The sequence below is a fragment of the Myotis yumanensis genome, unplaced genomic scaffold, assembly GCF_028538775.1.
Source record: "Myotis yumanensis isolate MYYU_CA2020_CCGP unplaced genomic scaffold, mMyoYum1.0.hap1 SCAF_4, whole genome shotgun sequence".
In the NCBI taxonomy this organism is placed as follows: domain Eukaryota; kingdom Metazoa; phylum Chordata; class Mammalia; order Chiroptera; family Vespertilionidae; genus Myotis; species Myotis yumanensis.
The window spans coordinates 98,791,433-98,819,330 of NW_027223755.1; the positions used below are offsets into that span (position 1 = coordinate 98,791,433).

Below are 27,898 nucleotides of genomic sequence, written 5' to 3' on the forward strand. Positions count from 1 at the left end.
GCTTCCGCCCCGTCTCCGGAGCAACGCGGAAGCTCCGCCCCGTCATGGCGCCGGAGGAGAGCGTGGAAGCCTCGCGCCTGCTGCAGAGTTTCGAGCGCCGCTTCCTGGCGGCGCGCGCGCTGCGCTCCTTCCCCTGGCAGGTGGGCGGCGGGGCGCCCTGAGTGCGAGCGGCGGGGGGCGCAGGACCGGTGAGGGTGGCGCTACGGGCTCCCTCCCCGCCACGGGACGGCCTCGGCTTTTTCGGGTGTCGGGGCCATACCTCTGGTCCTCGTCCTGGGGCTGCGCCGGGGCCGCGAGGGCTGGTGACGGAGAGCAGGAGGTGCACCTGCGCGCCCCGGGAAGCCCACCCCGTCCATCAGCTCCCTCCCCTCTGGGCCCTTCCCGCCCTCCGCTACCTGTGCTGACTTGGGTCCCACGAATTGAAGGAATGCAGGGTTTCCTCCCAACTCCCTTTTTCACTCAGCTTTTTAGGGTCATGGACAGTTCCCAATAATTTTCATGACTTTTTCTTTTTTTTTTTTTAGCCAGTTATCATCCCGGTCATGAGAAACAGCTGCTGTTGCCCATTTTAACGGTCAAGGCTCCAGCACAGCTGGAGATCAGGTTGCAATGAGCGCAGTGACCAGATCACAGACAACCGCCCCCCCCCCCCCCCCCCCCGCACCCAATTACAGACACACGCACGCCCCTGGGTGCTATCAGCTTTGGACAAAATCGTCTCAGAGGCAACTTGGAGGCTCTTAAGCCTCGGATGGAAGAGACAGAGAGGAACAAAGCCGGCCAGAAAATAGACGGTAGAGGTCTCCGCTCCCCTGCCCTGGGGACCTGCCACTGCACAGGCCAATGGCATGGCAGCAGCTTCCTCCTGCCAAGGAGATTTCCAATGACATTGCCTCCTTTATAATTCATGTGCGGTGAGCTCACTGGGATGACTCAGTTTGGATATGTATTCTTCCCGGGTCTTCCCCTCGTTAGTCATTTGTATTTTATTGACATAAACCATTTAGCATTCTGAGAGCTCATTTCCAGTCACAAAGGGATATGTACATTTTTAACCCAAAATGTAAACCTTTCTAACAGCATCTATGGAACCCAATTCCATAGCAGCTAAAATTGTTCACGTAAAATAAGCGCATATTCTGTGCCAGGACCATGCTAAATGCATGCTTAGGCTGGCCCACAACGCCCATGTGGTGGGTGCTATTACTATTATTGTGTTTTGCCACACAGGTTGTTTGACTAGAAGAGAGGTAGAGTGCAGACCTGAGAGCCTCCTGCTTGGAATCCTGGCCCAATCCCATACAAGCTGTGTGACCTTGGGCAAGTGACTGCATACTTCTGGGCTGTGGTTTTCTTATTAGTAAAACAGGATGCTTACCTCAGTACATGACAGTGAAGTATCTGAAGCAGTGCCTGGCTCATGGTAAATGGATGTCAGTGTTAGCTAGTATGTTTATTCCATCCAAATGTTTACTGACTGCCTTCCTGGAGCCAGGCACCAGGATCAGCAGCACACAGATGAGGCCTTGTTCAGATGGGAGAGCCAGAGAATAAACACGTAAATGAATAAATAAGAAAATGCCACGGGATGATAGCAGTGGCTATAAAGTCAATAAAACAAGGAAATGTTTCATTAAAGGAGGGGAATCTGGGAAGGCCTCCAAGAGGGGAAATTTGAGCCGGGACCTGAACAGTGAAGCAGTGGGCTGTGGGAGGTCTTGGGGAGCAGGGAGTGCAGAGGTTCTGCCAGTGAGAGCAAGCTGCAGTAAGGAGGCCAGTGTGGCGGGAGTGCCATGAGCAGAGGTGAGATGGATGATGGCAAGTGAGGTGAGAGAGAGGCCAGGGCCAGGTCTTACAGCATGTGATAAGTTGTTCTGGAGAAACAAAGGGATCTGCCCAGGGTTGCACACCAGCCAGGCAGTCTGCCTGATTCTGGAGCCTGAGCTCACTACCAGGAGTCAGTCCCCTGCAGGAGAGGACAGTGTATAAGCTGGGCCTGGCAGCTGCACATTAACTCAGTGTCAAGTCCAAGGCAAGCCCACCAGGCGCTGACGTCCTGACTAACTGTAATTCCTGGCTGACAAGGGCAGCCACCAAGCCGGTCTGTGACCCAGGCGAGGCTTAGCAGCCAGGGCTAATGCAAACCAAGAGTCTATCTCCTGATATTCTTTCTCTGACTCATCCAGGTATGACCTGAGACTTGTCAAGGTCAGGCTTTCACCCGCCCAGGTCCCTGGGGAGAGATCACTTAGCACTTTTCCAACATGTCCTATTGCATGTTTAATGTTCCTGTGAAAATGTCTTGATTTCTCTCTCTCCCCCAATCTATCTCCAAATAGAGCCTAGAAGAGAAATTAAGGGACTCCGGTTCTGAGCTGCTGCTGGATATTTTGCAGAAGGTAAGAATCACAGGGTCAATCCCTGGGATGCAGTCACCAGCCTCCTGACGTGCCCATGAGGACAGGACAGAAGTGCAGTGCCTGTGCTTGTCTCCTTTAAAAAGAAAGGCTCTGCATTTGGGTGGGAGCACCGCAGAGAGCTCTGTCTTAGATGAAGATATCAGAATATACAAAAATCTACTTGAGAGGAGGGAGTCTGGCAGATGTTTTTTAAACATTCCACAGAGAAAACAAGTGACAGCTGTGGGAACATCTAGCATTTGCTAACTGTCCAGAGAATTTCTTCTTTACATTTAAGAGAAAAATAAAGATGCACATCTTGCCCACTTGTGTCTCTTTTCCAGATGTAGGTGAGCCCCTGCTTTTTGGAGTTGAGTTTTGGATTCTAAGATGCGTGTGGGTGAGGGTATATGTGGAGCCACCACTGTGCCGCACCTGCCCCTGGCCATGTGGATCAAGTGCAGATTACATTGCCTCCTGGCTCTCAATCCTCTGAAGGGTCATGAACCCTTCTCAAAACCCAAAACTATGGGCTCTCCCCCCAGAAAAAAAAAAATGCATCAGAATACATTTGGAATACAAATTCAGGGGAGTCACAGATCCTCCTCCCACCACTAAGCCCTCCAAGGAACCCAGATTAAGAATTCCTGCGTGGCCCTGGCCAATGGGGCTCAGTTGGTTACTGAGCATAGTCCCGTCTACCAAAAGGTTGCAGCTTTGATTCCAGGTCAGGGGACATACGGTAGGCAACCAGTTGATCAATGTTTCTCTCTCTCTCTCATCCTCAGTTGAGGATTAAAAAAAAAAAAGAATTCCTATGTGGAGGGTAAACCAGGGGTATCCTTCTGACCACCAAGTAGAGAAGGTGGAGCTGTAACTAGGGAAGACTTCAGGGCAATCTAGTATTCAGGACTGTGAACTCAGAGATGTCCAAGGTTATTGTTCATTGTAGACTACTCTGATTCTTACCCCACCTAACACCAGCCAACTAGAAAGCCCCTGAGCAGTGTGTGGATATTTTATTGCCCTTGGGTAAAATAATGTCCCTCCAGCCAACAGGCCCCCTGGAACTGGTCCCTACTCTCATTGCTCCTGTCACCCTGCCCTCCCCAAAATGCCAGGCTATGGCCACCTTGGAGCCCGCTTAAGCTGTTCTCTCTGCCTGGATCTCCTTCCCCAGCTTTTTTTTTTTTTTTTTTTAATATATTTTATTGATTTTTTACTGAGAGGAAGGGAGAGAGATAGGGAGTTAGAAACATCGATGAGAGAGAAACATCGATCAGCCGCCTCCTGCACATCTCCCACTGGGGATGCGCCCGCAACCCAGGTACATGCCCTTGACCGGAATCGAACCTGGGACCATTCAGTCCGCAGGCCGACGCTCTATCCACTGAGCCAAACCGGTTTTGGCCTTCCCCAGCTTTTTGATTCCACTGAACTGTCACCCCTGAGAGCCCCCTTTCCCCTCCTCCACGTCCCAGGTGGAGCTCCCATGGCCATCAGAGCACTCATCACGGTCTGGCTCCTGCTCATCTCCTTGAGTTCCAGGAGGACAGGTGCCAAATCTGCCTTGTTCCACCATTTGGGCTCTTGCCTCTTCCATGGAGCCAGTCAATCCCACACTTGTCCTTACTACAAACTCTCATTCATGCTGGCTGCCCTGGGAAGGGGTGTGTCTTAGACCAGTCCAGCTGCTATAACAGAATACCATAGACTGCGTGGCTTATAAACAACAGTAATTTATTTTTTTATATATTTTATTGGTTTTTCACAGAGAGGAAGGGAGAGGGATAGAGTTAGAAACATCGATGAGAGAGAAACATCGATCAGCTGCCTCCTGCACACTCCCCACTAGGGATGTGCCCGCAACCAAGGTACATGCCCTGGACCAGAATCGAACCTGGGACCCTTCAGTCCGCAGGCTGATGCTCTATCCACTGAGCCAAACCGGTTAGGGCATTTACAATAGTAATTTATTTCGCACAGTTTTGAAGGCTGCGAAGTCCAAGATCAAGGTGCCAAGTTCAGTGTCTGCTCAGGGTCTGCTATCTCGTTCATAGAGGGCCATCTTCTCATTGAATCCTCATATGGTGGAAGGCACAAGGGACTGCTATGGGGGTCTCTCATATAAGTGCACTAATCCATTCTTAGGGGCTCTACCTGCATGACCTAATCACCCCCCAACGGCCCCACCTCATAAAACCATTGTATTGGATGTTAGATTTCACATATGAATTTGGGGAGATGCAGACATTCAGTCAATAGCAGGGTGTTTGCTTGGGTCCTTGTGCCTCACGTTCCTGCCCAGAAACACCGCCACAGCCTGTGCTGCGGCAGCAGAGAAGTGTTGGGAAAGGGCTTATTCTGAAGACTTGCTCTTTCAGATGCATGAGAATCACCTAGAGCCAGAACCTTTGTGTCTGTATGTGTTTGCTGAGGGATCGGGTAACTGGGGTTTGCTCTGTAGTCACTTAGAGCCTATGGGAGACTTCAGGCCGGGTTTCTTCAGCAACTCACATGTGTCCCTTGTCACAGACCGTGAAACATCCTCTGTGCGTGAAGCATCCGCCGTCTGTGAAGTATGCCCGGTGCTTTCTCTCGGAGCTCATCAGAAAGGTCAGTGGTGGGCATGTCTGCCTGGTAGCCAGACAGCATCTGGCACTTGGCTGGCTCTCCAGAAGTGGGCCCTCTACCCAGCTTTGCTTGTTGGAGCTCAGATCCGTCCCATGCCCTTTGCCTCCTCTGCAAACCCCATATGGCAGGTGCTCCCTGGGCAACTGTCTCCCAGCTGGGTTCGACCAATGAAAGGCTGTGGAGGGCGGAAAGAGAACGCCAAGGCCTTCCTCCCTCTCTGCCTCGAGGGATCTCCAGCAGCAGCTGCATCTCCTCTGTGGTCCCTGTGCGAGTTGTCATTTCTACCGGGCAGCCCTGAGCATCGCATCCCCACCTTCTCCTTCTCTTCTCCCACCTGAGAGGTTTTGACAGTTTCCTGCTGTTGCCAATCTCTGGATTGCTGCCCTGTCCTTGTTGGAGGTTTTAGGTCTTGCAATGCCTTTATAACTAGTTCCCCTTACTACCTTCCTCCCAATGAACTACTAGAATAGCTCTTTTCCTGACTGATACAGGATGGATTTTAAAGTTGAACCCAAATTTGCTGAATTTCATGTTAGACTGGAGTTCAGTAAGACAAAACCTCAGTGGTCAGTAGGAGGCCTGACCTGTTTGGCCTCTGAATACAAGGGCCATGCCTCACCCATGCTTAGCACGTGGAGCGATCCTGACTTCTCCATTGCATCCATCCCTCGTTCTCACCAGCATGGCACATCTAGCAGTCACCAGCAGGTCTCTCCCACACCACTAGGGGGAGCAAGGCCACCGATGCCACCCCACCCCACCCCCATGGGGCGCAAGACAGGTTGCCCACTGATGAAGCCACACCCTGAAGTGCCCATCCTGTGGCTTTTGCCTGGGCCCACTTAAAAGCACCATTTGTATTCTCCATCCCAGACATCATGGTCAAAGGGCAGAGCTCTCTGTCCCTGTCACACAGCAGCTCTCATGCCATTCCGTTTCTGCTGCCATAGATTACACCTTATTCTCACCCTCGCCCTCTCTATACCTCTTTGAGATGCCCAGGTCCCCCCACTGAGTGAATTTTTTATATGGCAGGTAGCCTATGTACGTCAGTCCATCCCAATCTGCCTCACCATATTTAGTGAAAATCCTCCAGCTGTTTTTAGAAGTCAGAGTAAAGGCAAATAGACAGGACCTTTGTTTGATTCATGGGAGTCCATATTTAATGCTCTTACTGAAGCTTTCGCTCCACCACCCCCAGCACGAAGCTGCTCATGAAGAGCCTTTGGACGAGCTGTACGAGGCGTTGGCAGAGATCCTGACAGCCGAGGAGCCCACTCAGTGCCACAGGAGCTATCTGTTGGTAGGAGCCGTGCGCCTCCCTCCCCCCACAGGCCAGACACCGGCCTCTGCACACAGAGTTACAGCTCAGGCTCCAGCAGCCTCCCATGGGTTCACTCATCAGCTCTGTGGTCTTAGGTGGAGTCAGTTAACCGCCTCTGAGCTTAGTTTCTTCATCTGTAAATCAAGCACTTTGACAAATAATAGTACCTGTTTTATGGGGTGGCTGGGAGTTAAATTAGGTTGTGCATAGTATTTACATAGCAGGAACATGGCACTCAGTTCCCAGTAAATGCTTGATAAGTGGGTGTTATAGGACAGCAGTCACTTCCCACTCTCCCCCACCACTATCCTCACCAGCCTGGGCCACTGTCACAGCCTTCTGACTGGTCTTCCAGCTTCATGCCCCACAAAAATCCATTCTGCACACAACAGTCAAAGGGATCTTGGATGTTTTTGTCTGTTTTTAACCTTTTACCATAAAATAAAGCATAGATACAGAAAACCACACAAAATATACAGCTTATTGAATCATTGCAAGGCAGCCACCCTGGTAACCGTCACTTCAGTCAAAAGACAGAATTTTGGCAGCCAGCTCACAAGGCCCTACTTTTAAGGGCTCAGATGATAAAATTGGTCTCACCCAGATAATCCAGGATAATTTTTCCATCTCAAGTTCTGTAACCTTAAGCACATCTTCAGATCCCTTTGCCTTGTAACATAACACAGACATGGGGCCCAGGGGGTGGGCATAGACATGAATGACCTAGCACACATCCCATAGTCTCTTCCTTTTCAATCTGTATGTCTTTAGAGCTCCCCTCAATCCACATGTTGACGTCTCTCTAGCCATTTTGTTTGTCTGAAGTTTGTTCTCTAATAGATTCTTTAAGAAGGGCTTCTGGGATTGACCTTCCCTGCATTCTTACATGTTGATAACAGTATGAGCCATTTATACTTGAATTCTGACTCATATTTTCTCTCCTTGAGTCTCTTAAATATGTTTCTCCCTTTTCTTTGGCATGAAGCATTGCTGTGGGAAAGCCTGATGATAATCTAATTTTCTCTCCCTTTTCTCTTCGATGGGCAAAGGGTCTTCTTTCTTCAAAGTTCAGTCATTTTACTAGAATGTATCTTGGGTTGATTATTGGGGGCTGGTGATCCCAGGAGCAATGTTTGTATTCCTTCAGTGTTATTTCAAATCATTTTGTTTTTTCAGGAATGCTTTCTTAATTTATAATTTTTAGTACTTGTTCTTTGCTTTTGTTTTTCATTAAAAAGTACCTTCAAACATGTAGCTTAAACAAAATGTATCACCTCACAGTTCTGGAAGCTATAGCTCCACGGTCAGGGTGTTAGCAGGGCTGCAGGGAAGGCTGCGTCCAGCCACTCCTCGGCTTGCAGGTGGCCGTCTCCTCCCTGTCTCTTCACAGCATCATCCATTGTGGTGTTTCGATGTCCTGATATCCTCTTCATATAAGGATGCAGTCAGGACCTTTGAACTTGATTCCCTCTGTAAAGACCCCGTCTCCAAATAAGGTCACATTCAGAGGTGCTGGGGGTTAGCACTTCAGCATATGAATTGGGAGGGTGGGAGGGACACAGTTCATCCCATAGCAATCTCTTTCTTAATTTATTTTTTATTTTTTTTAGGGGGGGAATATATATATATACACATACACACACACACATTTGTTGTTAATCCTCACCAGGGGATATTTTTCCAGTGATTTTTAGGGAGAGTGGAAGAGAGAGGGAAAGACAGAGAGAATCATTGATGTGAGAGAAACATATCGATTGGTTGCCTCCTGCACAAGCCCTGACCAGGGCCCCAGGCCAGGGAAGAGCCTGCAACCAAGGTACCCTTGAACAGAATCGAACCCAGGACTGCAGTCCGATGCTCTATCCACTGAGCAAAACCAGCTAGGGCTTAAATTTATTTGTATTGATTTCAGAGAGGAAGGGAGAGAGAAAGAAACATCAATGATGAGAGAGAATCATTGATTGGCTGCCTCCTGTACGCCCCACACTGGGGACCGAGCCTGCAACTCAAGTATGTGCCCTGACCAGGAATCGAACTATGACCTCCTGGTTCATATGTCGAAACTCAACCACTGAGGCACATCAGCCGGACTTCTTTTCTATTTCTAAAAATCACTTCATTTCACCTCCTCTTTCTCTTAACTTTATCTAGTTTTGTTTTGTTTTCATTCTCATATTCCTTTGTGTAGTCCTTGACCACCTCGGGTGGTCAAGTTCCCTTCTAGGTGTTCTTGCTGTTCTTGGCCGGCCCCTGCATCCGGATGAATGCCTGTAGCTCTGGGTTCTCCTGTCCTCAGGTCAGCCGCATGCCCCATTGCTTCCCTCTCTGTCTCCATAGACACAATGAGCATGAGGGTTATGCCTGTGGTTTCCCCTCATCTATTGATATTTTCAGGCTCACAGAGATAGATACTTTGTTGTAAATGTTGTCCCTATCTCACTGCTCTGTCTGTTCTTGATGTAGGGATTCAGGAAGATTCAAAAGTACTCTGCAGCCATCTTCCCCAAATTCCCCTGAGTGATCCCCCTGATTTGAGAGAAATCCGATCATGTCACTCACCTGTTCAGAACCCACCAGTGGCTTCTCTTTGCACCATCACTCAATCCTAATTCCTTAGGTGGCCTATGAGTCCCACTTGCCCTGCCCCAGCCTTTCTCTCTTGTCTAGTACCTTCTGCTTTCCCTGAGCCCCAGCCCCCTGGTCTTCTTTCTCTTCCTTGAACTCACTAACTGCAACACTGCCTCAGGGTCTTTGCACTTGCTCTGCCTAGAATACTCTCCCCCAAGAACCTCACATGCCTCACTTATTTTCACCCACATCTCAGGTCATATGTCACCCCCTCAAAAAAGCTATCTCTGACCAATCTATCTGAAGCAGACCTCCCTTCCCCACCCCCAGTCTTAATAGAAGACTGAGAGTGGGTGATTGCATCTTGGGGATGTCATTCTCAGCAGCCCCAGGTTGGAGAACATGTTTCAGGACTGGATGTTCCATGAAACACATCCCAGTAAGCCAAGCATGTGGCCCCCACTTGCTGTGGGGATGGAAATGACAGGAAACTCCAAAGGCCAGAGACTCCCCCAGCCCCAGATGTCAGGTTGAACTCAGGAAGCCCCACACACTGAGACTGTTCACATATAGCTCATGGTACCAGAGAGGTGTAACTTTTATTTATTAACTAGAGGCCTAATGCATGAAAGTCGTGCAAGGGGCTCCACCCTCCCAACCCTGGCTTCGTCCAGAAGGACATCTGGTCTGATTAGCATATTACGTTTTTATATTATAGAAAACTATAGATTCATAGAAAGCTGCAGAAATCGTACAGGGAGGCCCACGTGCTCTTTCCCCAGTGTCCCCCAGCGGAAACACCTGGCACTCACAGCATCACAGCCAGGACACTGACATGGCACGGTGTGTGTGTAATTCTGTGTCGTCCACCACATGTGGGGACCTACACAGGCACCACCACTGTCAAGACACGGAACTGTTCTGTCACGGCAAAGACCTCCCTCAGGCCACCCCTTCATAGTCACACCCATGGCTAGTCCCCATTCCTACCCCAGGCAGCCCCACCACTGATCTGTTTCTCGGTCTCCACAACTCTGTAATTTGAGAATGTTAGATAAGTGGAATCACACAGTATGTGACCTTCTGAGATTGGTTTTTTTCATTCAGCATAACGCCCTTGCAATCCATCCAGGTTGGTGCACGTGTCAACAATTTGTTCTTTTTTATTGCTGTGTGGTATTCCATGGCATGGGCATACCAGTTTATTTAGCCATCCACCTGCTGTGATTTTTTTCTCTTTAATGCCAGCTTATTGTCTTCTGGTAGCTGGATTATCTCTCTACCTGTCTCCATCCAGCCTTCCGGGGACTCAGTCACACTCTCTGAGAGCTCAGCCATCATTTCCCATGGCACCACCGGTCTGGTCACGTGGAATGCTGCATTCTACCTTGCAGAATGGGCCATAGAGAACCCAGCGGCTTTCACTCACAGGTGACCTCGGGGCACAGGGCAGGCAGGGTACCAAGGCGAGTTTTCCCCAGCACGATTTCAAACACGTGTTCCCTTCTCCCACTCAGGACTGTCTTAGAGCTCGGCAGTGGAGCCGGCCTCACAGGCCTGGCCATTTGCAAGATGTGCCATCCTAGAGCATATGTCTTCAGTGACTGTCACAGCCTTGTCCTCGAGCAGCTCCGAGGGAACATCCTTCTCAATGGCCTCCTGTTAGAGTCAGATGCCACCGCCCCTGCGCAGCACCCAGGACACAACACAGAGAGCCCCACGGTGACGGTGGCACAGCTGGACTGGGACATCGTGACAGCCCCTCAGCTCGCTGCCTTCCAGCCAGACGTCATCATCGCAGCAGGTGCCATTCAGCCCCCTGTGGCTTCCATTTGTGGCTTCCCTGTGGCTCCACCCACTCTCAGTTTAGGGAAGGGGACCATGGACTCCGCAGGGTCAGGGAGGTACGGATGGATGAGACATCTGGAAGGGTCACTGTGAGCCTCCAGAGTGACATCAAAGCACAGGGTGTGCCTCTTGGGTGCCCTAAAGCCACATGCGCCTGTTTGAGCAAGTGGCTACTTGCTTCCCATTGTAGTGGTTCTATCAGATAAATGAACCTGGCTCTTGTCCACAAGGCCTGGGATGAGCAGAGCAGGCCCCTATTAGCCCGGCCTTTGTGTCCCTCTCCAGAGCCTGAGGGAGGCCACTCAGTTGCCATCTAGAACCTAAATTAAGTAGTGAGAGCAGCCCCATCGTCAGGCAGAGGGGGTGGGAAATGGCTGTGGCAGCCTTGTCCTTCCAGGGCCACAGGAACAGCACAATATTCCCAGGACTGTCTGAGTCCTCTGTGTGTCACGGGAACCCATGGGCTCACCGTCCAACCATAGTGGAGTCTGAGTCAGGGAAGGCGCTCTGAGTGCCCCACCTCTGTCAGCGCTGGCTTCCCTGTGCTCGGTACCATCGCCACATGTCTGTGTGGCCCTGAGGAGAGCTCCTGCATGTTTCTATCCCAGATGCACACCGTGTCTTTCGGAGACGAGTCCCCACAGAGGGGACCCCCCGCTTCTAGTGCAAGGACAGGTTCCTTGAGAGAAGGGACATTTGGCTTGGCCACCAACAGACCCCTTATCCTCTGCCAGGCTCACCTCAACCCCTGGCTGACAGAGCTGTCTATACCTCTGGTCCTGGGCCACAGCCCTGAGACCCATAGGCACACAGTGGCCAGAGCGCAGAGCCCAAGCAGCACACCCCAAGGTGGCACCATCCCTGTAAGCCTGGCTGTCAGGCCGGAGCAAGGTGGTCCCCACCCTGCAGAGAGCAAAGACGCAAGAAGTCTGAAGCAGACTCAGGTTTGCTTTATTAATTGATTTTTTTTTTTTAAAGGAACAACAGTGAGTCCTTGATATTTTTCAGTTGTTGCCTTGTCTTTCAGCAGCTTTCATTCTCCCAAGGATTTTTTTTATACATACATAACTTTCTTTCCATCTAATAGAACTGCTGCTTTCCTGCCCCTTGACCTGCTACCAAGGTTGGCACAACCCAGCACTCTCCATTCTGGGGTCCTGAATCCTAGAGGGAGTCCCTGTTAATGACCCAGGGTTTTTCATTGCAGATGTGCTGTACTGCCCAGAAACTGTCCTCTCGCTGGTCAGGGTCCTGCAGACACTCTCTGCTTGCCAGAAGGACCGGCAAGCTCCTGACGCCTACATTGCCTTCACCATCCGTAACCCAGAGACATGCCAGCTGTTCACCACTGAGCTAGGTGAGCCCAGGACAGGCTGAGAAGCCATCCAGCCTGCAGGGGCCACTGTGCTGGCCCCACACAAGACTCCAGTGAGGCAGAAACCAGGGAAGTGAAAGAATGGGGCCCCAGCGACAAACCAGAAGCTGAGCTGGGCGATAACTCCTGCCCTGAAGTCAGCAGAGGAGGCAGGGGGGAGAGCGGGCTCCGGGGGACAGAGATAGTGCACACCGTGATCCTGGAGGGCTGGGACCAGCAGCCCTGCCATGTGTTTAGGGCAGGTTTCATTGGCTGTAAAGTGGACGGGATGGCGGATGCCAGTGGTGTCAGGGTAGACGAAGTTCAGACCACATTGCCATCAGGCACAGGCTCTAGAGTTGGTTCCAACACCCGCCCTGGCGGAGCTGAGCTGGCACTGCCTCCGGGGCATCTATATAGTAGAAACATCCACCTGAGGTGGAGCAGGGCCTGACTCACAGGAACGCCCAGGAAAACGGGAGCTGCTATTACTGGATTAAATGCACAGTAAATGGAAGAACAAGGGGTGACTTTCAGAAGGGAGAGGAGTCTGCCATTTACAGCCCTGAATTGGCATTGCTGCGGACCAGGCACTGTCCCCAAAGCTGACATGTGCCAGCCCCTCTAACAGCTGGAGGGGTGTCATCCTCTGTTGCCCATGGAAACATGGGTGTAGGGAGGCTAAGTAACTCCTGCTCTCCACCCCTAATCTCCCACCCCACACCCACTGCCCTGCAGTTCCCACCACCTGCCAGGCCCAACCAGGCCTTCTATCTCAGAACCTGACAACAGTGCAGGACCCATTTGCCCCAACACCCTCCCCCAGCAAAGCCCCACCTGCAGCAGCCTCTGCTGACAAACACAGAGACCACCCGAACACCCACCCACACGTGCCCATGTCCTATTGGCAGAGTACTGTAAGCCTCGAAAAGAATGAAGTCCTTCTGGAGATGGGACTTATAAGAAAAAGTATCTACAGTATGTATTTTTTAATATTTTTAATTTACAGTTGACATATTAGTTTTCGGTGTACAAGCCTGTGATTAGATATTTATGTAACTTAAAAAGTGATGACGCCGGCAATTTCCTGGGCAGTAACCATGCACCATCTTGTGACCCCTCCTCCCCCAATAATAAATTTTAAAAAAAGTGATGACGCCAATAAATCTAGTAACCATCTAATACCATAGTTATTACAGTATAATTGACTATATCCTCTTTGCTGTATTTTACATCTCCATGACTACCAGTGTGTAGTTCTCAGTCCCTTCACCTTTTTCACCTATCCCCCAACCCCCTCCCGTCTGGTAACCATCAAAATCTACAATATATTTTAAATGAAGAAAGCGAAGTACCAAACAGCATAAATAGTATAAGCCAATTTTTATTTTAAAAAATAATCACCTTTATATTACTATTCACATGGGGGAAATCTGGAATAGACACTAGTTAACAGTTGTTATACTTGGACAGCAGGATCATAGATGCTTCTACACTTTTATTTCCTTTTTAAATATTAACTTTTCATTCAAAATAAAACTTACAAGATGAACCTCACCAGTGGCTCTTCAGACATCTGTGCTCATGAAGAGGACGGCTGCCCCTTCAGATTCGTGTCCAGCCTTTGTGAGGAGGCACGTGCTGACAAGTCAGGCAGAGCAGGTTCAGGTCTTGGCTGCACCTGATGAGGTGTAGGATAGGTGCAGAGCTACAGGGAACCCAGACAGGCCATGACCTTCTGGGGATGGGCATGGCCGATGGGCAGAGACAGCAAACCTGGCTGTCATGAAGTGTTTAAAAACATGATTCCTGGTCCTGCTCCCAGAGGCTGACTCTAGGTGTCTGGATGGGGCTTGAAAATCTGTACCCTCCCCCGCTCTCCACTCCCAGGCCTGTCCTGCAGCCCTGCACTGACAGGCGACATCCTGTCCCCAAACCCCACCATCCTGAGACACATATGCTCTGTTTCCAGGGAAGGCTGGGATCTCATGGGAAGCAGTGCCTCGCCACAACCAGAAGATATTTCCCTACGAAGAGCACTCGGAGATGGAAATTCTGAAACTAATGCTGTAGGTTTGCAGATGTTTGGGGAAATTACCACGAAAATTAAATCACTTGGGAAAGAATTATGTGGGAAAGCTGATAAAACTTTCACTGGACTTAAATGTTTGAAGAGTGTTCAATTCTGAATCAGGAACCACCAACTTTGTTCTAATGAAATATAACTATTCAAATGTGGGGGTACCCCTTTCTGTCAGCAGTTCTGGTTGTAAGCAAATCACCATAAACCAGAAACGAAAATTTTGGCTCAGAGATAAGCATTCCACTTGTGCAGGTAAAAACATACGTATCAAGTATGTTTTCCTCCATTCTGGACACACATCCTACAGTACACATGGCACATATCTGCTCACAGTGTGGGGGCCGCGGTTCCCATGTCAAGGCAGGATCAAAACATTAGGGACATGACAGAACAGATGCTGAGAGAGGCAGACACCAGGAGACAAAAACAGGGACAAAGAGATGTTGAATAGACCACAGGCAATTAACAGGAAAGTAATAAACTAGAGGGAAGAAAGGAGAGAGAGAGGTGACTCAAGGCTGGACTAGTTTCCTGGGCCACAGATTCCCAGTCATTAGAATAAATTCATTCCAAGCCGAAGGCTGGCCCTTCCTCAGCTTCTGTGGGAAGCCTCTCTTGGCTGTTGAGATGTGCCGACCCCACATCCCCTGCTACATGGTTAGCCTCACCTGTAGAGCTGTGGAAGCTCCCTCCCAAAGTTTGAGGTGCGAGGCAGACACCTCTTTCTCCGACTTTAGGAAAATGTGGTACTCATACTCCAGTGCTCTGTAAAGATTTCCTTATTACAGATCCTCTCCCCTTAACGGTTCCAATCACCCAAACCCTTTTACCCTTCATAAAGCATGAAGAGCAATGAAATGGTCTCTGACAATATACATCGGGAACTAGCACTTCACTTGGTAGACAGCCTTCTCCATCTTATTGAGAATTTCATTTGTGGCCCTTTGGTTTGGGATTTCTCCTCCGTTTCTGATGTGTTAATGTTGTTGACTGTGACAGCCCAATGCACATAACACTCTGAGCACAGGCCCACAGCCTGGCTGTCTGGAGGTATTTAAATCATTCTCAAAAAAAACAGGAAGCAATGAGGCTTCCAACAGATTCTGTGTAGAATGGACCTCCCAAAACTGGAGCAGCCAGCATGAGAAAAGCACATCCCCCTGTCATAGAGGTGCAACTGAGTGTCCCCAGGGATGGGAAGCCATCTATACCAGCGCCAATTAAATGAAAACTTTCTTGCTGCCCTCACCTCTCTGTCCTGAACTGAGACTGTCTGGCAACTTAGAAATGACCATATGACTTTTTATTAACCAAAGTGGTCATGAAACTGCCAAAATTCGCCTTTTGAATAAAGTTTAAAGGAAGGGGTGGGGGGGGAATAATTTCATCCCATGCATAGCACCTGCTGCTATCCTTTCAACTGCCATCCACTGGGAGGCGCTGCTCTACAGTTTGCGCAGGGAACAGACAGCAGCTGGAAGAGGCTGGAGGAGGGACATGGAGCACGGTTCTGGTGGGAAGCCAATGAGAGCAGGGAGGAGTTTGCATGAGCCTCAGGGTCTTCCTCTTTGTGACATCCAACACCAGGACATGCTCAGGAGGGTTCAGTCTTTGGCCCAAGGGGTCATGTGTCCACAAGCAAAGGGAGAACTATCTGTTTCCAGCTCTCGTCCCAACGAAGCTGCTTGGACTCCCGAAGATTCTTCCGGAACTGGTTCAGTTTGCCAGCAGGATCAGGAAACTTTGAGAAAAGCATCTAGAAGAAAAATGCCAAAAACTTCCCTCATCACCGCTTCCCAACACCCCCACCCCTGTTCCCAGCAGCCTGGACCTCTGCCGCACCCCAAACACAGCTGCACCCCAAACACAGCTGCACCCCAAAACAGTTGTCCGGGCAGTGATTTAGAAACCCTCTGTGGCCACACTACCACCAACAGTGGCTGGGAGCCTCCAGTGGCCTCCCTGCACCAGCCTGCCCAGTTTCCACACAGCATGGGAAACTGGTCTCAAACATCTCTGAGCCTGACCTCCCTGGCCCAGCCAGCCCCTCCCTCACTGGTCTTACTGGACCCCTCACACCCCAGCCATGTTCCATTTCCTACTCCTCCTACTCAACAGCTCGGCCAAGCTGCAGTGCTCACCATCCACACACTGACCTGCAGTAGCCCCCAGCCTCTGCCATGCTGTTCCTTCCTCCAAGAGCACCCACCCCTCAGTCTCTGCCCAGCACCGTCCAGCCCATGGGCTGGGAACAAGACAATGTCTGTGTTCTTTCCAGTTTCACTAAACTAAGTCGGGTGTCTGTAAACTGTAGTCTATAGGCTGAATTGGACCTTCCACCTGCCTTTGTAAATACAGCTTTATTGAAATACAGTCACACCAGATTTTTCTAGCTGGGCCTTTCAAGAAAGTTTGCCACCCATGTCTCAACTATCAAAAATGATGACATATGACTTTTTGTAATAAGAAATAAGTATCCTTTGAAGACTCCCGTCCATCTTGCAAGACTGGTCTAGGAAGCTCCCTTCACTCCTCACTCTCCCTCCTGATATCCATTGCTCCCTAAATGACAGTCCACCTGTGCAACATCATCTGCGTGGCATAAGCTCCACAAACCCAGCAGCAGGTGGAGTGTGCCTGAATTCCCCCGAGCCCACTGAGGCCCAACCTCTGGGACCGCCGTTCCCTCCTGCTGCCTTTCCCCAGACCCAGCGCCGGCTCAAGAAGTCCAGGGGCATGGCCCAGTGCCAGCCTGAAGCCCTGCAGCCCTGGCATGGCAGCAGACACACTACCTGCAGCTGAGCAGCCAGTTCCTCTGCATCCTCAAAGACCAGGCCATTTTCCTCATGTTTCACAAGCTCATGTAAGCTGCAGAGAGAATCGAGGGAAGCCTGAGAGCTGCCTGGAGAAGACACCAGAACTCCAAGGTGCCCACCTGGACCCCCATGCCACCACTCCCCACCCACAGGCTAAGCTAGGGGTCAGGAATAGTCAGTCTGGTTCCAATGAATCTGGTCTTAGGTTTGACATCTGAATAGAAAATAGACCTGGGAAGGTACATAGCAAAAATCCAAACCGATTTGAGGGCATGGGGGGGGGGGGGGTAGACAATGAACAGGGATCTGAGCCTTTCCTGCTCTCTGCTCTTTACAGTGATGACACGCTCAGTGGGCTCTGCTTGTTTTTTAACCATGCAGCAGAGAAACAAGGTAAAAGGCACCCCATGGGAGGCAGCACATTACGGGTGACTTTTCCGGGTAACCCGAGTGCAGTGCTCAGCTCACACAAGGGTCTAACATCCTGATTTCCGTCCAGAGGCTGGCTCATGAGCCCATGGGAGAGCAGTTTCTAGAGCCTCTTCTCACACTGTCCTCTCCAAACCCCCATCTTTGCCAGGAAGAGCGGAGACAGAATTACACTCATTTGACTAATTTGAATAAGAGTAAATGAGCTCAGACAAAAGGGAGAGAGAAATAAAATCACGTAAACTGTGCAGGCAATTTCAGCCACCACTTTATCCTTTAAGCACAAGCCCCGAGTTGAGTATTGAGGACAAGTAGTTTTCCTTCAACATGAGCTCTAAGCGGAAGCCAACTCCTGCAGTAGGACTCAGCCCACCCGGGGACTCCCACCAGATCAGGAGGTGGAGCCTTTCTGGGGGGCAGCTCTGACCACACTGGTTCCCCCAGCTGCTAATCTGAGAACCTAACTCCCAGAAGATTCAGTTTCCGCTCCTACCACCGGAAGTTCACGGCACACACAGGCAGGCAGCATCCAAACATGTCCACCACCTTCATGGGCAGGTCTAGGCCGCTGGAGGACTTGTGCAGGCAGACACCCAGGTCCGCTGACCCTGAGGAGGGGGTGGGGATGGGGTCGTCAGAGCACTGACCATGCTCCCTTTGACCACACGTGCTGTGAGGACTGTGGGTCGATGCCTCTGGTGGGGAGTGGGAAGTGGGAAACACTCCCAACCCCCCATAGAACTGGCTGGAGCCGGCCAAGCATCCGGTGCATGGTAGGGACACAGAGTGTCCAATCCTGGCCATGCAGCCCTATCTGAAAACTACCTGTCTATCATTGACATTTTAATTTAAACAAACTCCCTTTTCCTACTTAACCACCATTTATTTTAAAAGAACCCACAGCAATTATGCTGAATGGATTCAGAGTGTCTGCTTGGGGTGATGAGGCTGTTTTGGAAACAGACAGTGATGATGACTGCACAACACTGTGAACATAATTCATGCCACTGAGTTGTATGTACACTTTAAATGGGAAAGTGGCCAAACGGGTTTGGCTCGGTGAATGGAGCATCGGCCTGCGGACTGAAGGGTCCCAGGTTCGATTCCGGTCAGGGGCATGTGCCTTGGTTGCAGGCACATCCCCAGTGGGAGGTGTGCAGGAGGCGGCTGGTCGATGTTTCTCTCTCATCGATGTTTCTAACTCTCTATCCCTCTCCCTTTCTCTCTGTAAAAAATCAATAAAATATATTTTTTTAAAAATGGGAAAGTGGTTAAAATGGCAAACTTTGTTATATATATTTTATCATAATAATTAGAAAAATTTTGAGCCCACAGCAGACTCAACAGAAAACCAGCTGTCGCTGTGAAAATAAAGCCAAATAAACAAGCTCACATCACTAAGTACTGGCTGGAAATGCCTGCCTACAAAGGCTCTCTGCCTGGACTGCTCACTGGCTGCTGGAAGATGAGCCTTGGAGACGCATCAGTACCAGGCCAACTCTGCCCTCCGCAGAGAAATGAAGACGGGAAGAGAAGGGGAGGACATTCTCGAAGGGAACGTAAATATGCCTAACCGTCATCTCGGCACAGCCCTCCGGCACTTGGGAACAATGGGCCCCAACCAGAGCCAGCCCAGCCCTCTTGCCTGGACGGAAGAGCAGGACTGAACAGAGGGCGTGGAGGCTAAAAAGACATAAACCTCTTACAATCCCTGGCAAACAGCACCTGAGCCCACCGGGCAAGGAGGAGCTGGAACACCAGGAGCTGGCACACAGCCTCCCTTCCTGGAGTTCAGTCAGCAGCTCCTCCGACAGGTTCCTGGCAAGCAGCATCTCTGTCCCAGGCGGCCCCTGGAGCAGGGCCCAAGGCCAGGCCCAACTCAGCCTGAGGCTGATGTGGGTATGGGCCTTGAGCTGAGAATATCTTTTAATTTTTAAAGGGTTGCAAAAACAAATGTGCAACAGAGACCAATAAAATATTTACAATCTTGTCATTTTCAGAAAAAGTCTGTCCCCCAGCCCTAAAGTATTCCCTCTTAAACCTCAGCCCAGCGCCCCCTCTGTCACTCCCACCACCCCCCTCCAACGCCCCCCTCACCAGGCCTCCTGCCAGGCGTCCTTACCTAGAAGTAGGGGGTAATCCTCAGCCTCCAGCCATGGGGTACAGACCTGGATGTGCTGGAGATGCTTCTGGCCAATGAGGTGGCTGTAGTGCTCCTTCAGAGGCCCTTTGCCTTGCAGAGAAAATCGGAGTTACTGCACTGGCCCGCCTCTGGCTCCACCCACGGCTCAGACCTGAGAAGAAGCCCCTGCCAAGGAAGCCCACACTCCTCAGCTCCAATCAAACTCCCATCTGGCCCCTTCCAGAAACAACCCTCCAGGGGTGTGCACCCTGACCACTGAGGCCACGGCAACCTGTGCCCAGCAGGCTGTGAACGTGGCCAGGACAAATTCTGGCCTGGCGCCAGAGTGCCAATTAGACACCGATTCTCACATGGACTGCCCTGTGCCTCGCCAGGAGTCCCAGGTGGCATGGCATGTGCAGTGGGCTTCTGCCACCCTGGAAGCCCAGAGGCCAAGAGGAGGGGAGTGCGCAAGGTGGGACACCTGGCCCAGGACCCTCCTCCTCCAACCACAGCTCTGCTTCTCTTCTCACTGGGCTACTTTGGAAGCAATTTTATGTCAGACACTGGCCTCTTTAAAAAAAAAACACCTGCAAACCACTGAAGAAGTGAAAAGTTCAGTTTCAAACCTAGGCCCCATGCCCTGCTGTGAGGCCCTCTGAGCCTCAGTTTCCCCCGCTGTCAAACAGATGTAGAAAAACCTATGTCAGGGAGCTGCCATGAGGATTAAGGAAATGAGCATTCCGTGCCTGACATAGGAGAGGCACACCAGAAAGGCAGATGCCTTCCCCTCCCCTTGCCCCCAAGCCAAATACAGGAACATGGAGGGTCCCAGGCAGTACCTGTTATCACACAGACCAAAGAAGGCAAGCTTTCTCCATTCAGGATCAGCTGTTCAAACTCTGTGTTTAAGAAAATACATGATGACCAGGATCGTCTACTCAGGTGAGGGAGGGGCGGGGGGGGAATGCGGAGGGACAATTCCAGACACACGGTCACTCTCCCAGAGATGGCACTTCAGTTCTGGGCCTGGTCACTCCATGACCCAAATGGGGACTCAGAGCCACCACCTCCACCACCCAAGTGCCCAGGCTGCCCACCCTGCAGCCCTGGGGGAAGGGACACTCTGCAGAGGACACCACGCAGCTCAACGGCCCCAAACAAGCCCAGCTCCTGATCACAGCCACACACCTACTTTCTAACGCTGCCAGCAAGATGGAGAAGTCTTCATCCTCTGCAAGAAGAGAGACAGTATCACACTGGTTTCTGTCTCCGCCCACCCCCATCCCACCCAGCTCAATGCCCTCCCCTTTCTCATCAGGGCCTCAGGGCACCCCAAATGTATGTGGGGGACACAGGCCTGGCAGGAAGGAGAATGCCGGCTGAGACAGGTGCTCATACAAGCCCCCAAGTGCACAGGGGTGTCCTGAGACCTGTCCAACTCGTGCTGCTGACCAACAGGGCTGGCCGCCCACGAAGACGTGTCACCATCCCGCTGTTAGCATCCCGCTCCGTGAAGGCCGACCTCTCCGTGGCTGGGTCCAAGGGATCTGAGCTGAAGGAGCAGAGACAGAGCCTGTAAGATGCCAAAGAGCAGGCCCACAGGCCCCAGGATGGCCATCGCCCACCAGAGCGAGGCCCCGAAGCTCCCGAAGGTCAGGGTATGGCCATATCAGACACACCGAGCAACCCTACAACCCTAGGCCGGGCACAGACATGTGACTTGCTTTCTGTATCAATATTTATTGGTTGCTAGGTGCTGAGGTCACAACAGCAGACAAGACCGACTCAGCCCCAGCCTTCACCAGCTTCCTGTTCTTATCATTCCCTCAACTTAGGACAGTGGTCGGCAAACTGCGGCTTGCAAGCCACATGCGGCTCTTTGGCCCCTTGAGTGTGGCTCTTCCACAAAATACCAACTTCTGCGTATGGGCCACAAAGTTTCAATCGCACTGTACATGCGTGCCCACACGTGGTATTTTGTGGAAGAGCCACACTCAAGGGGCCAAAGAGCCGCATGTGGCTCGTGAGCCACAGTTTGCCGACCACTTAGGATGAAGATGCTGTGACCTCCCACCTGGCTCCCAGGTTACTGAAAGGAGCAAACAACTTGCATGTGAACTGCTGCTCAAAGGGCCTTTCCTGAGCCCTGGGAGACACCCCACAGATCACACAGGTCCACAGACGCCGCCATGGAGTCAGGAACCTGCAGGCAGGAGGGTAAAATGCCCACAGCCTTGTGCAGGCCAAACATTTCCTTAAAGGGCCAGAGAATAAACACTTCAAGCTTTTATTTGATCTCTTTTGTAACAGCTCCACTGTTATAGTGTGAAAGCAGCCGTGGACAATGCATAAGTGAATGAATGTGCTGCATTCCAATAAAACTTTATTTATGAACAGGCAGTGGGCCTGGAACCATAGTTAGCCAACCCATAGATTTAGTGGATTCCTAAGTCTGCAGCAAAGAGATGGGGGGAAAGCCAGGAGAGCAGCGAACACAGGAGAAGATGGAAGACAGGAGACCTACCTGGCCCTGAGTGCAGAGTAGGTGCGGCCCAGCTTCATAAAGAGCCGGTGTTGCAGGTCCAAGGGCGTCTCTTTAAAGAAAGATGCTGGCTTGTCGTAGACAGTCACAGCTCTGCAAAGAGATCAGTGGGAGGCTCTAGGAGTGGAGAAGGGCTTAAGGAATAGATGACCCAGGAAGATGTGGAAAAAGAAGGGCACTTGGGGGATCCAAGTCTCAGACAATGAAAATAAGAAGCTATGAATTACTTGGGGAATCAGAAAGAGAAGTTCTAACATCAAAACTGCCTGGGACAGTCCAGCTGGTGTGGCTCAGCGACAGAGCGCCGACCTATAAACCAGAGGTCACAGTTCAATTCCCAGCATATGTCTGGGTTGCAGGCTTGATCCCCAGTGGGGAACATGCAGGAGACAGCCAATCAATGATTCTCTCTCATCATTGATGTTCCTATCTCTCTCTCCCTCTTCTTTCCTCTCTGAAATCAACCAACACATATACAGTGGGGCCTTGACTTACGAGTTTAATTCGTTCCAAGAGCGAGCTCGTTAACTCAAATTACTCTATCAACTCAATGCAAAAAATCGGCGAGAGACAGCTGGTATCTCAAAAAACTCGTTAGTTGGGACACTCTTACATCAAGGCTCCACTGTATTTAAAAACTGCCTGGGCCGTCTGGCTGGCTGGGAAAGAAACTCCAACCTCCTCCTCCCTCAGCTTCTCAAGACAATAACCATCTCCCAGGCCCCTGGATATTTCCAGATGCCTCGCCAACATGACACAGCAAGCACTGCAGCTGGGACCAACTGAGCTGGGGCCCCTTGCCCACCCCAGGTCCCTACTTGATGCCCCAGTTCTCTGCCAGGTCTTCCCGCATCTCACTGGTCACACACAGGTTCAGGTGGGAGAGGCGTCCAAAAAGCTTTTCGTACCTGAAAAGACACAGTGTTGCTCAGCCCAGAGCCCTGGCCAGGCCCCACGACCATAACCACCATGTGATTAGAAACCTTCCCGTACAGAAGAGGCTGCAGAGCTGGGGTCTCCCAAATCGGGTCACTGGCAAGATAACTTCCCAGGATTTGTACTGAGTTCCACCTGTGCTACTATTCCTTCACCTCTTTCTTCACACTGTATCGCTTCTCAGCTTAAATACAATTACTTTCAAAGGAAACAATATATGCTACCGAAGGGAAAATCCAGTCTCTCATGCCATAAGAAGAAATACAATAAAGTCCCTGTTATTAAATTTTAGCTACCCTGCAATTTTAGCCTTTAGTTCCCTACAAAGGCTGTAGGGCTGAGGATGCTCCCCATGTGTTACAGAGGAGTTTAGCAAATGACAGAGAGGTGTCAACAACAGTTTTGCTCCAAACGGAGGCTTGCAACCTGATGATAGGGCAGAACTGAAAGAGAACCAGAAAGGGGGAATGAGACTCAGATTAACGCCATTGGTGTATCGGGGCTTGTTGCTAATTCAGGATGCAGAGAGCTCTAGAATTAGACAGCCTGGGCCTGCATTTTGGTCCACACACTTATTAGCTGTGAGACAAGAGATATAATGGTTCTTCTCAGCCTTGATTTCCCGGCCTGTAAAAGGGGGGCAGTGTAGACTAAATGGGATAAAGGACTTGGACTGAGTCTGGCATGCAGCAAGTGCTCAATAATTACTGCTGCCACCACTGCTGTTACCACCATCAGAGAATGACCCATCAGGGGAGGCTGCAAATCCCCGCTGAGGCAGGTGTTGTATACTGGGCCTCAGAACAGACCAACTCTGCCTGCTCCTGGTCAAACCTGCTACCACAGGCCCTTTTTCCCTCTCCCTGTCTCATCAGCCACATTAAACTGTGGCCTGTGTCCCTATCTTCCAGCAGCAGCCCATTTTTATTTGGGAATCTGGTCTGGGTACACCCAGGATCCCAGCTCTCCCAGTGGAGTACTTGTGCCAATCCTGAGGCAATGCGGTGCTACAGTTCCTGGCCTCAGTGGGAGGTCACAGGATGGCAGGTGCCAATCAGAGGCGCACTCTCTCCAGAGCCTGACAGGGTGAGGCTGACAGCAAGGGGAGCTCCCAGAACCTGAGAAATACCTCCCAGAGGGAGTGTGGAAAGAGAGATGAAAGGGATCCTGATAACACCCTTTTTGAGTTCAAGTCAGCCATTTCTCTGGACTTTTCTGTTTCATGAGCCATCAAATGCTGTCCTTTGCTTCGGCCTGTTTCCATCACTTTTAACCAGCATTGGCCCAATTCCCCAGCCTAGCCCTTACCCCACAGAGTATATAGGGAACCAGCTTCACTGAGTCTCCCCACCAGGCCCTTCTTCCTACCACAGTTTAGGGAAGGTATCTGCACCATCCTTCCAGACCCTCACCACTTGGCCAGCAGAACGAGGCAGTGGCTGGGGCCATGTACCAGACCCATAATGGAGTAGCCATAGTTGTGCCAGTCGATGACGAGCTTGGTCCCACAGAGGCAGGCCACAAACCAGCAGACAGCAATGGCAGGCAGGCCGGGGGGGTTCTGGGATATAGAGAGACTTCAATGAAGAGGAGGAAAGCAGACCATCATTGACAATAAACTGGGTGCAATGTACATGATCGATAGCCAGAAGACCCTCTTCTTTACTAAAAAAGGTATAAAAAGTCATAAAAGAAACAAACCGACCAACCTGAAAAGTCCCAGGTCATCGAACCAAGGAGGTACATTTAGTTAGGTGGCAATTGTGTGGGGGAAGAGGCATCCCCTTGGGTAGGGGGTAAACTGGCCCAGCCTTATTCTAGGACTACCTGCATACCACAGCATTTTAAAGTGCATCAGTTTTGACCAAGCACTTCCATTCCTATGAATTGATCCCAAGAAAGAGATCAGATTTATGCAAAAAACATATATTCATTGATACTCTTTTACCATAAAAAAGGACTAAATAAATAATTAGGGTACAACAGCCAATTAAATGAAGGTGCTTCTACCCAGCCGGTATGGCTCAGTGGTTGAGTGTCGGCCTGTGCAGCAGGAGGTCACTGGTTCGATTCCTGGTCTGGGCACAAGCCTAGGTTGTGGGCTCAATCCCCAGCAGGGAGGCATGTAGGAAGCAGCCGATCAATGTTGATGTTTCTCTCTCATTGGTGTTTCTATCCCTCTCGCTCCCTTCCTTTCTCTCTAAAATCAATTTTTTTAAAAACTGTTTAAATAAATAAAAAAAGGTGTTTCTATATGCTAAAAAGTGAAGGGAAGAGGTTAAGATCATAAGTCCAGAGCCAGACTGACTACCTAGTTCAAATTCTGCCTCCAGCCCTAGTCGGTCTAGTTCAGTGGATAGAGCATCAGCCCAGAGACTGAAGGGTCACAGGTTTGATTCCAGTCAAGGGCACATACCTTGGCTGCAGGCTCAATCCCCAGACCCGGGTCGGGGCCCAGACGGGAGGCAACCAATCAATGTTTCTCTCTCTCTCTGTCTCTCCCCCGCCCTTCCACTCTCTCCAAAACTCAGCTGGGACCAAGATTGACAAAACAAAAAATTCTGCCTCCAGCACTTCCTAGCTGTGTAACAATGGGCTACTTACTGAACTTCTCTGGATCTAGGTCTCCTCATCTCTAAAATCTCTAAAATGTAATATAAGAGCCCTAACCAGTTTGGCTCAGTGGATAGAGCGTCGGCCTGCAGACTGAAGGGTCCCAGGTTCGATTCCGGTCAAGGGCATGTACCTTGGTTGTGGGCACATCCCCAGTAGGGGGTGTGCAGGAGGCAGCTGATCGATGTTTCTAACTCTCTATCCCTCTCCCTTCTTCTCTGTAAAAAAATCAATAAAAAATATATATTTAAAATAAATAAATAAAATAAAATGTAATATAAGAACCTATTTCTTAGGATTGCTGTCAGTAATTAAATGAGTTAACACATGTAAAACACTTAGATGTGTAGTAAGTACAACATGAGACTTATCTGTAATGACATAGAAAAGTAAACTGGATGGGTACCATAAACAGAATGGACACATACTCTAGTCTCCTATTCATATTCTTGAAAGTTTATACACACAGACGTGCAATTTATTTACCAACCTGTGCATTTTTAAAGGCTGGAAAGTAAGGAGAACTGTTAACAGTGATTCTCACAGAAAGAAGCAGGGCTGACATATACCTGGAGAAAGATGTAGGCTGCTGGCTCAGTGCACATCAACTTCCACAGCAAGTGCACCACCTGAAATACAACTTTGACTCCATACTGAAGAATGTGCGGCCCAACTGCAAGTGAGAAAATAGCTGTCACTACGAAAAGAGTTCTTGGCAATTTGCAGACACCACCACCACTCTCCCCGCTTCTCCCCCACCCCCCACACACAGAGAAATCTGGAGTGTGCTGCACCCTACCTGCAAGTCTCTCAAGTTCTGTCAAAGGTACAATCCGAATTCTGTCACTCTGCAAGAGCTCGTCGTGGGGTTTGGAGTCTGAAAAGAATGTTCCCTTTAATGAACCAGACAGGACAATCTAATTTAAAGACAGATGACCTGCCAGCTCAGGCAAAATAGTGGAGAGTATTTTGGAAAACAGGACTTTTCTTTTTTTAAACAATATATTTTTATTGATTTCAAAGAGGAAAGGAGAGGGAGAGAGAGATATAAACATCAATGATGAGAATCATTGAACGGCTGCCTCCTGCACTCCCCCTACTGGGGATCGAGCTTGCAACCCGGGCATGTGCCCTTGACTGGAATCGAACCTGGGACCCTTCAGTCCACAGGCCGATGCTCTATCCACTGAGCCAAATCAGCTAGGGCAGAAAATAGGACTTTCCAAACAATTCTCTGTTCCTCAATTGCCAGAACAGAGAATGAGGCCAATTCTTGTCCAGATTCCACTAGACTGCCCACAGAGGAAGGGCCTGAATCCTATTCACCTTTAGGTAATACAATACTTGGCACATAGTAGCCCCTCAAACTGATCTAGATTCCCTGGATGGTGGGATTATCCCACCACTGGGAGACATGAAGTCTCACTCCACCCCCTCACCCTCAGAGAGCAGACTCCAAACAGAGACCAAAGGCAACCAGTACTCTTATTACTGCTTTGCACTCATATAGAATGAGCTGCCCTTTAACGATGTCAACACGGAGGAGGATGGAGGAACAGACACGCGTGACGCAGCACACTGAGGCAAAGCTGGACATGCTGTGCAAATGAAAGACATCTGCCTGCAGAGCTCTGCAAAGAGGAAGGCAGGGGAGAGAGGCTCCCTGTCCCCACAGACGCAGCCTGACAAGAGCAGCCGCAGAGACGCGGTTACCAATACTGGCCCTGGGGTCACACGCACCTGGGTTCCAGCCCGCCTTTCCACTTACTAGGAGGGTTCAGTGAGAACTACGCAATGAGTTCATTTAGCTTAGCACTGTCCTGGCATATGGCAGGCGCTCGTTTACAGCTCCCTTAGCCTGTTCACGCAGACCCACCCAGCAGAGCCTGCGCAGAAACCTGGCAGCAGCTGTCCAGGACAACAGCGGGCTCGTGCATCGCGGAGCGCTGCCCAAGGGAGGAGAGAGAAAAGGTGATCAAGCTGAGAGAGCTGCCGCCTTCCCAGATCCCCGGCACTCACTGCAGAACCCCAGGAAGGTCACGAAGAAGCCACACTTGGTCAAGGACAGCGCGTGGTACTGCATTCGGGGGCTACGGCCCACGTCGCCCAGCACCACGACGACCGCGTGCCGGGCCGTGCGCCCCCGCCGCCAGCGCTTCCAGGCGATCAGCAGCAGCAGCGGCAACGACAGGCACAGCGCTAGCACCGCCACGCAGGAGGCAGCCAT

General features: G+C 50.5%; 2 protein-coding genes across 2 annotated transcripts; one reads left to right on the forward strand and one right to left on the reverse strand.

Annotated features, from left to right (window-relative positions):
• The first annotated feature begins 44 nt into the window (after window positions 1-44).
• Window positions 45-14,384, forward strand: EEF2KMT (eukaryotic elongation factor 2 lysine methyltransferase). The gene is made up of 8 exons (XM_070413045.1): window positions 45-140; window positions 2,340-2,399; window positions 4,935-5,015; window positions 6,235-6,336; window positions 10,223-10,356; window positions 10,443-10,729; window positions 11,981-12,130; window positions 14,100-14,384. The coding sequence occupies exons 1-8, from the start codon at window positions 45-47 to the stop codon at window positions 14,198-14,200; spliced, it is 1,011 nt and encodes a 336-aa protein (XP_070269146.1). The 3' UTR covers window positions 14,201-14,384.
• Window positions 13,142-27,898, reverse strand: ALG1 (ALG1 chitobiosyldiphosphodolichol beta-mannosyltransferase). Its single transcript, XM_070413044.1, has 13 exons — window positions 27,691-27,898; window positions 26,471-26,548; window positions 26,241-26,344; window positions 24,471-24,619; window positions 22,941-23,030; window positions 22,105-22,215; window positions 21,011-21,132; window positions 20,773-20,811; window positions 20,420-20,479; window positions 19,578-19,688; window positions 17,949-18,063; window positions 17,003-17,078; window positions 13,142-15,966 (listed from the first exon to the last, which is right to left on the reverse strand). Exons 1-13 carry the CDS (start codon window positions 27,896-27,898, stop codon window positions 15,835-15,837), a joined length of 1,395 nt encoding a protein of 464 aa, XP_070269145.1. The 3' UTR covers window positions 13,142-15,834.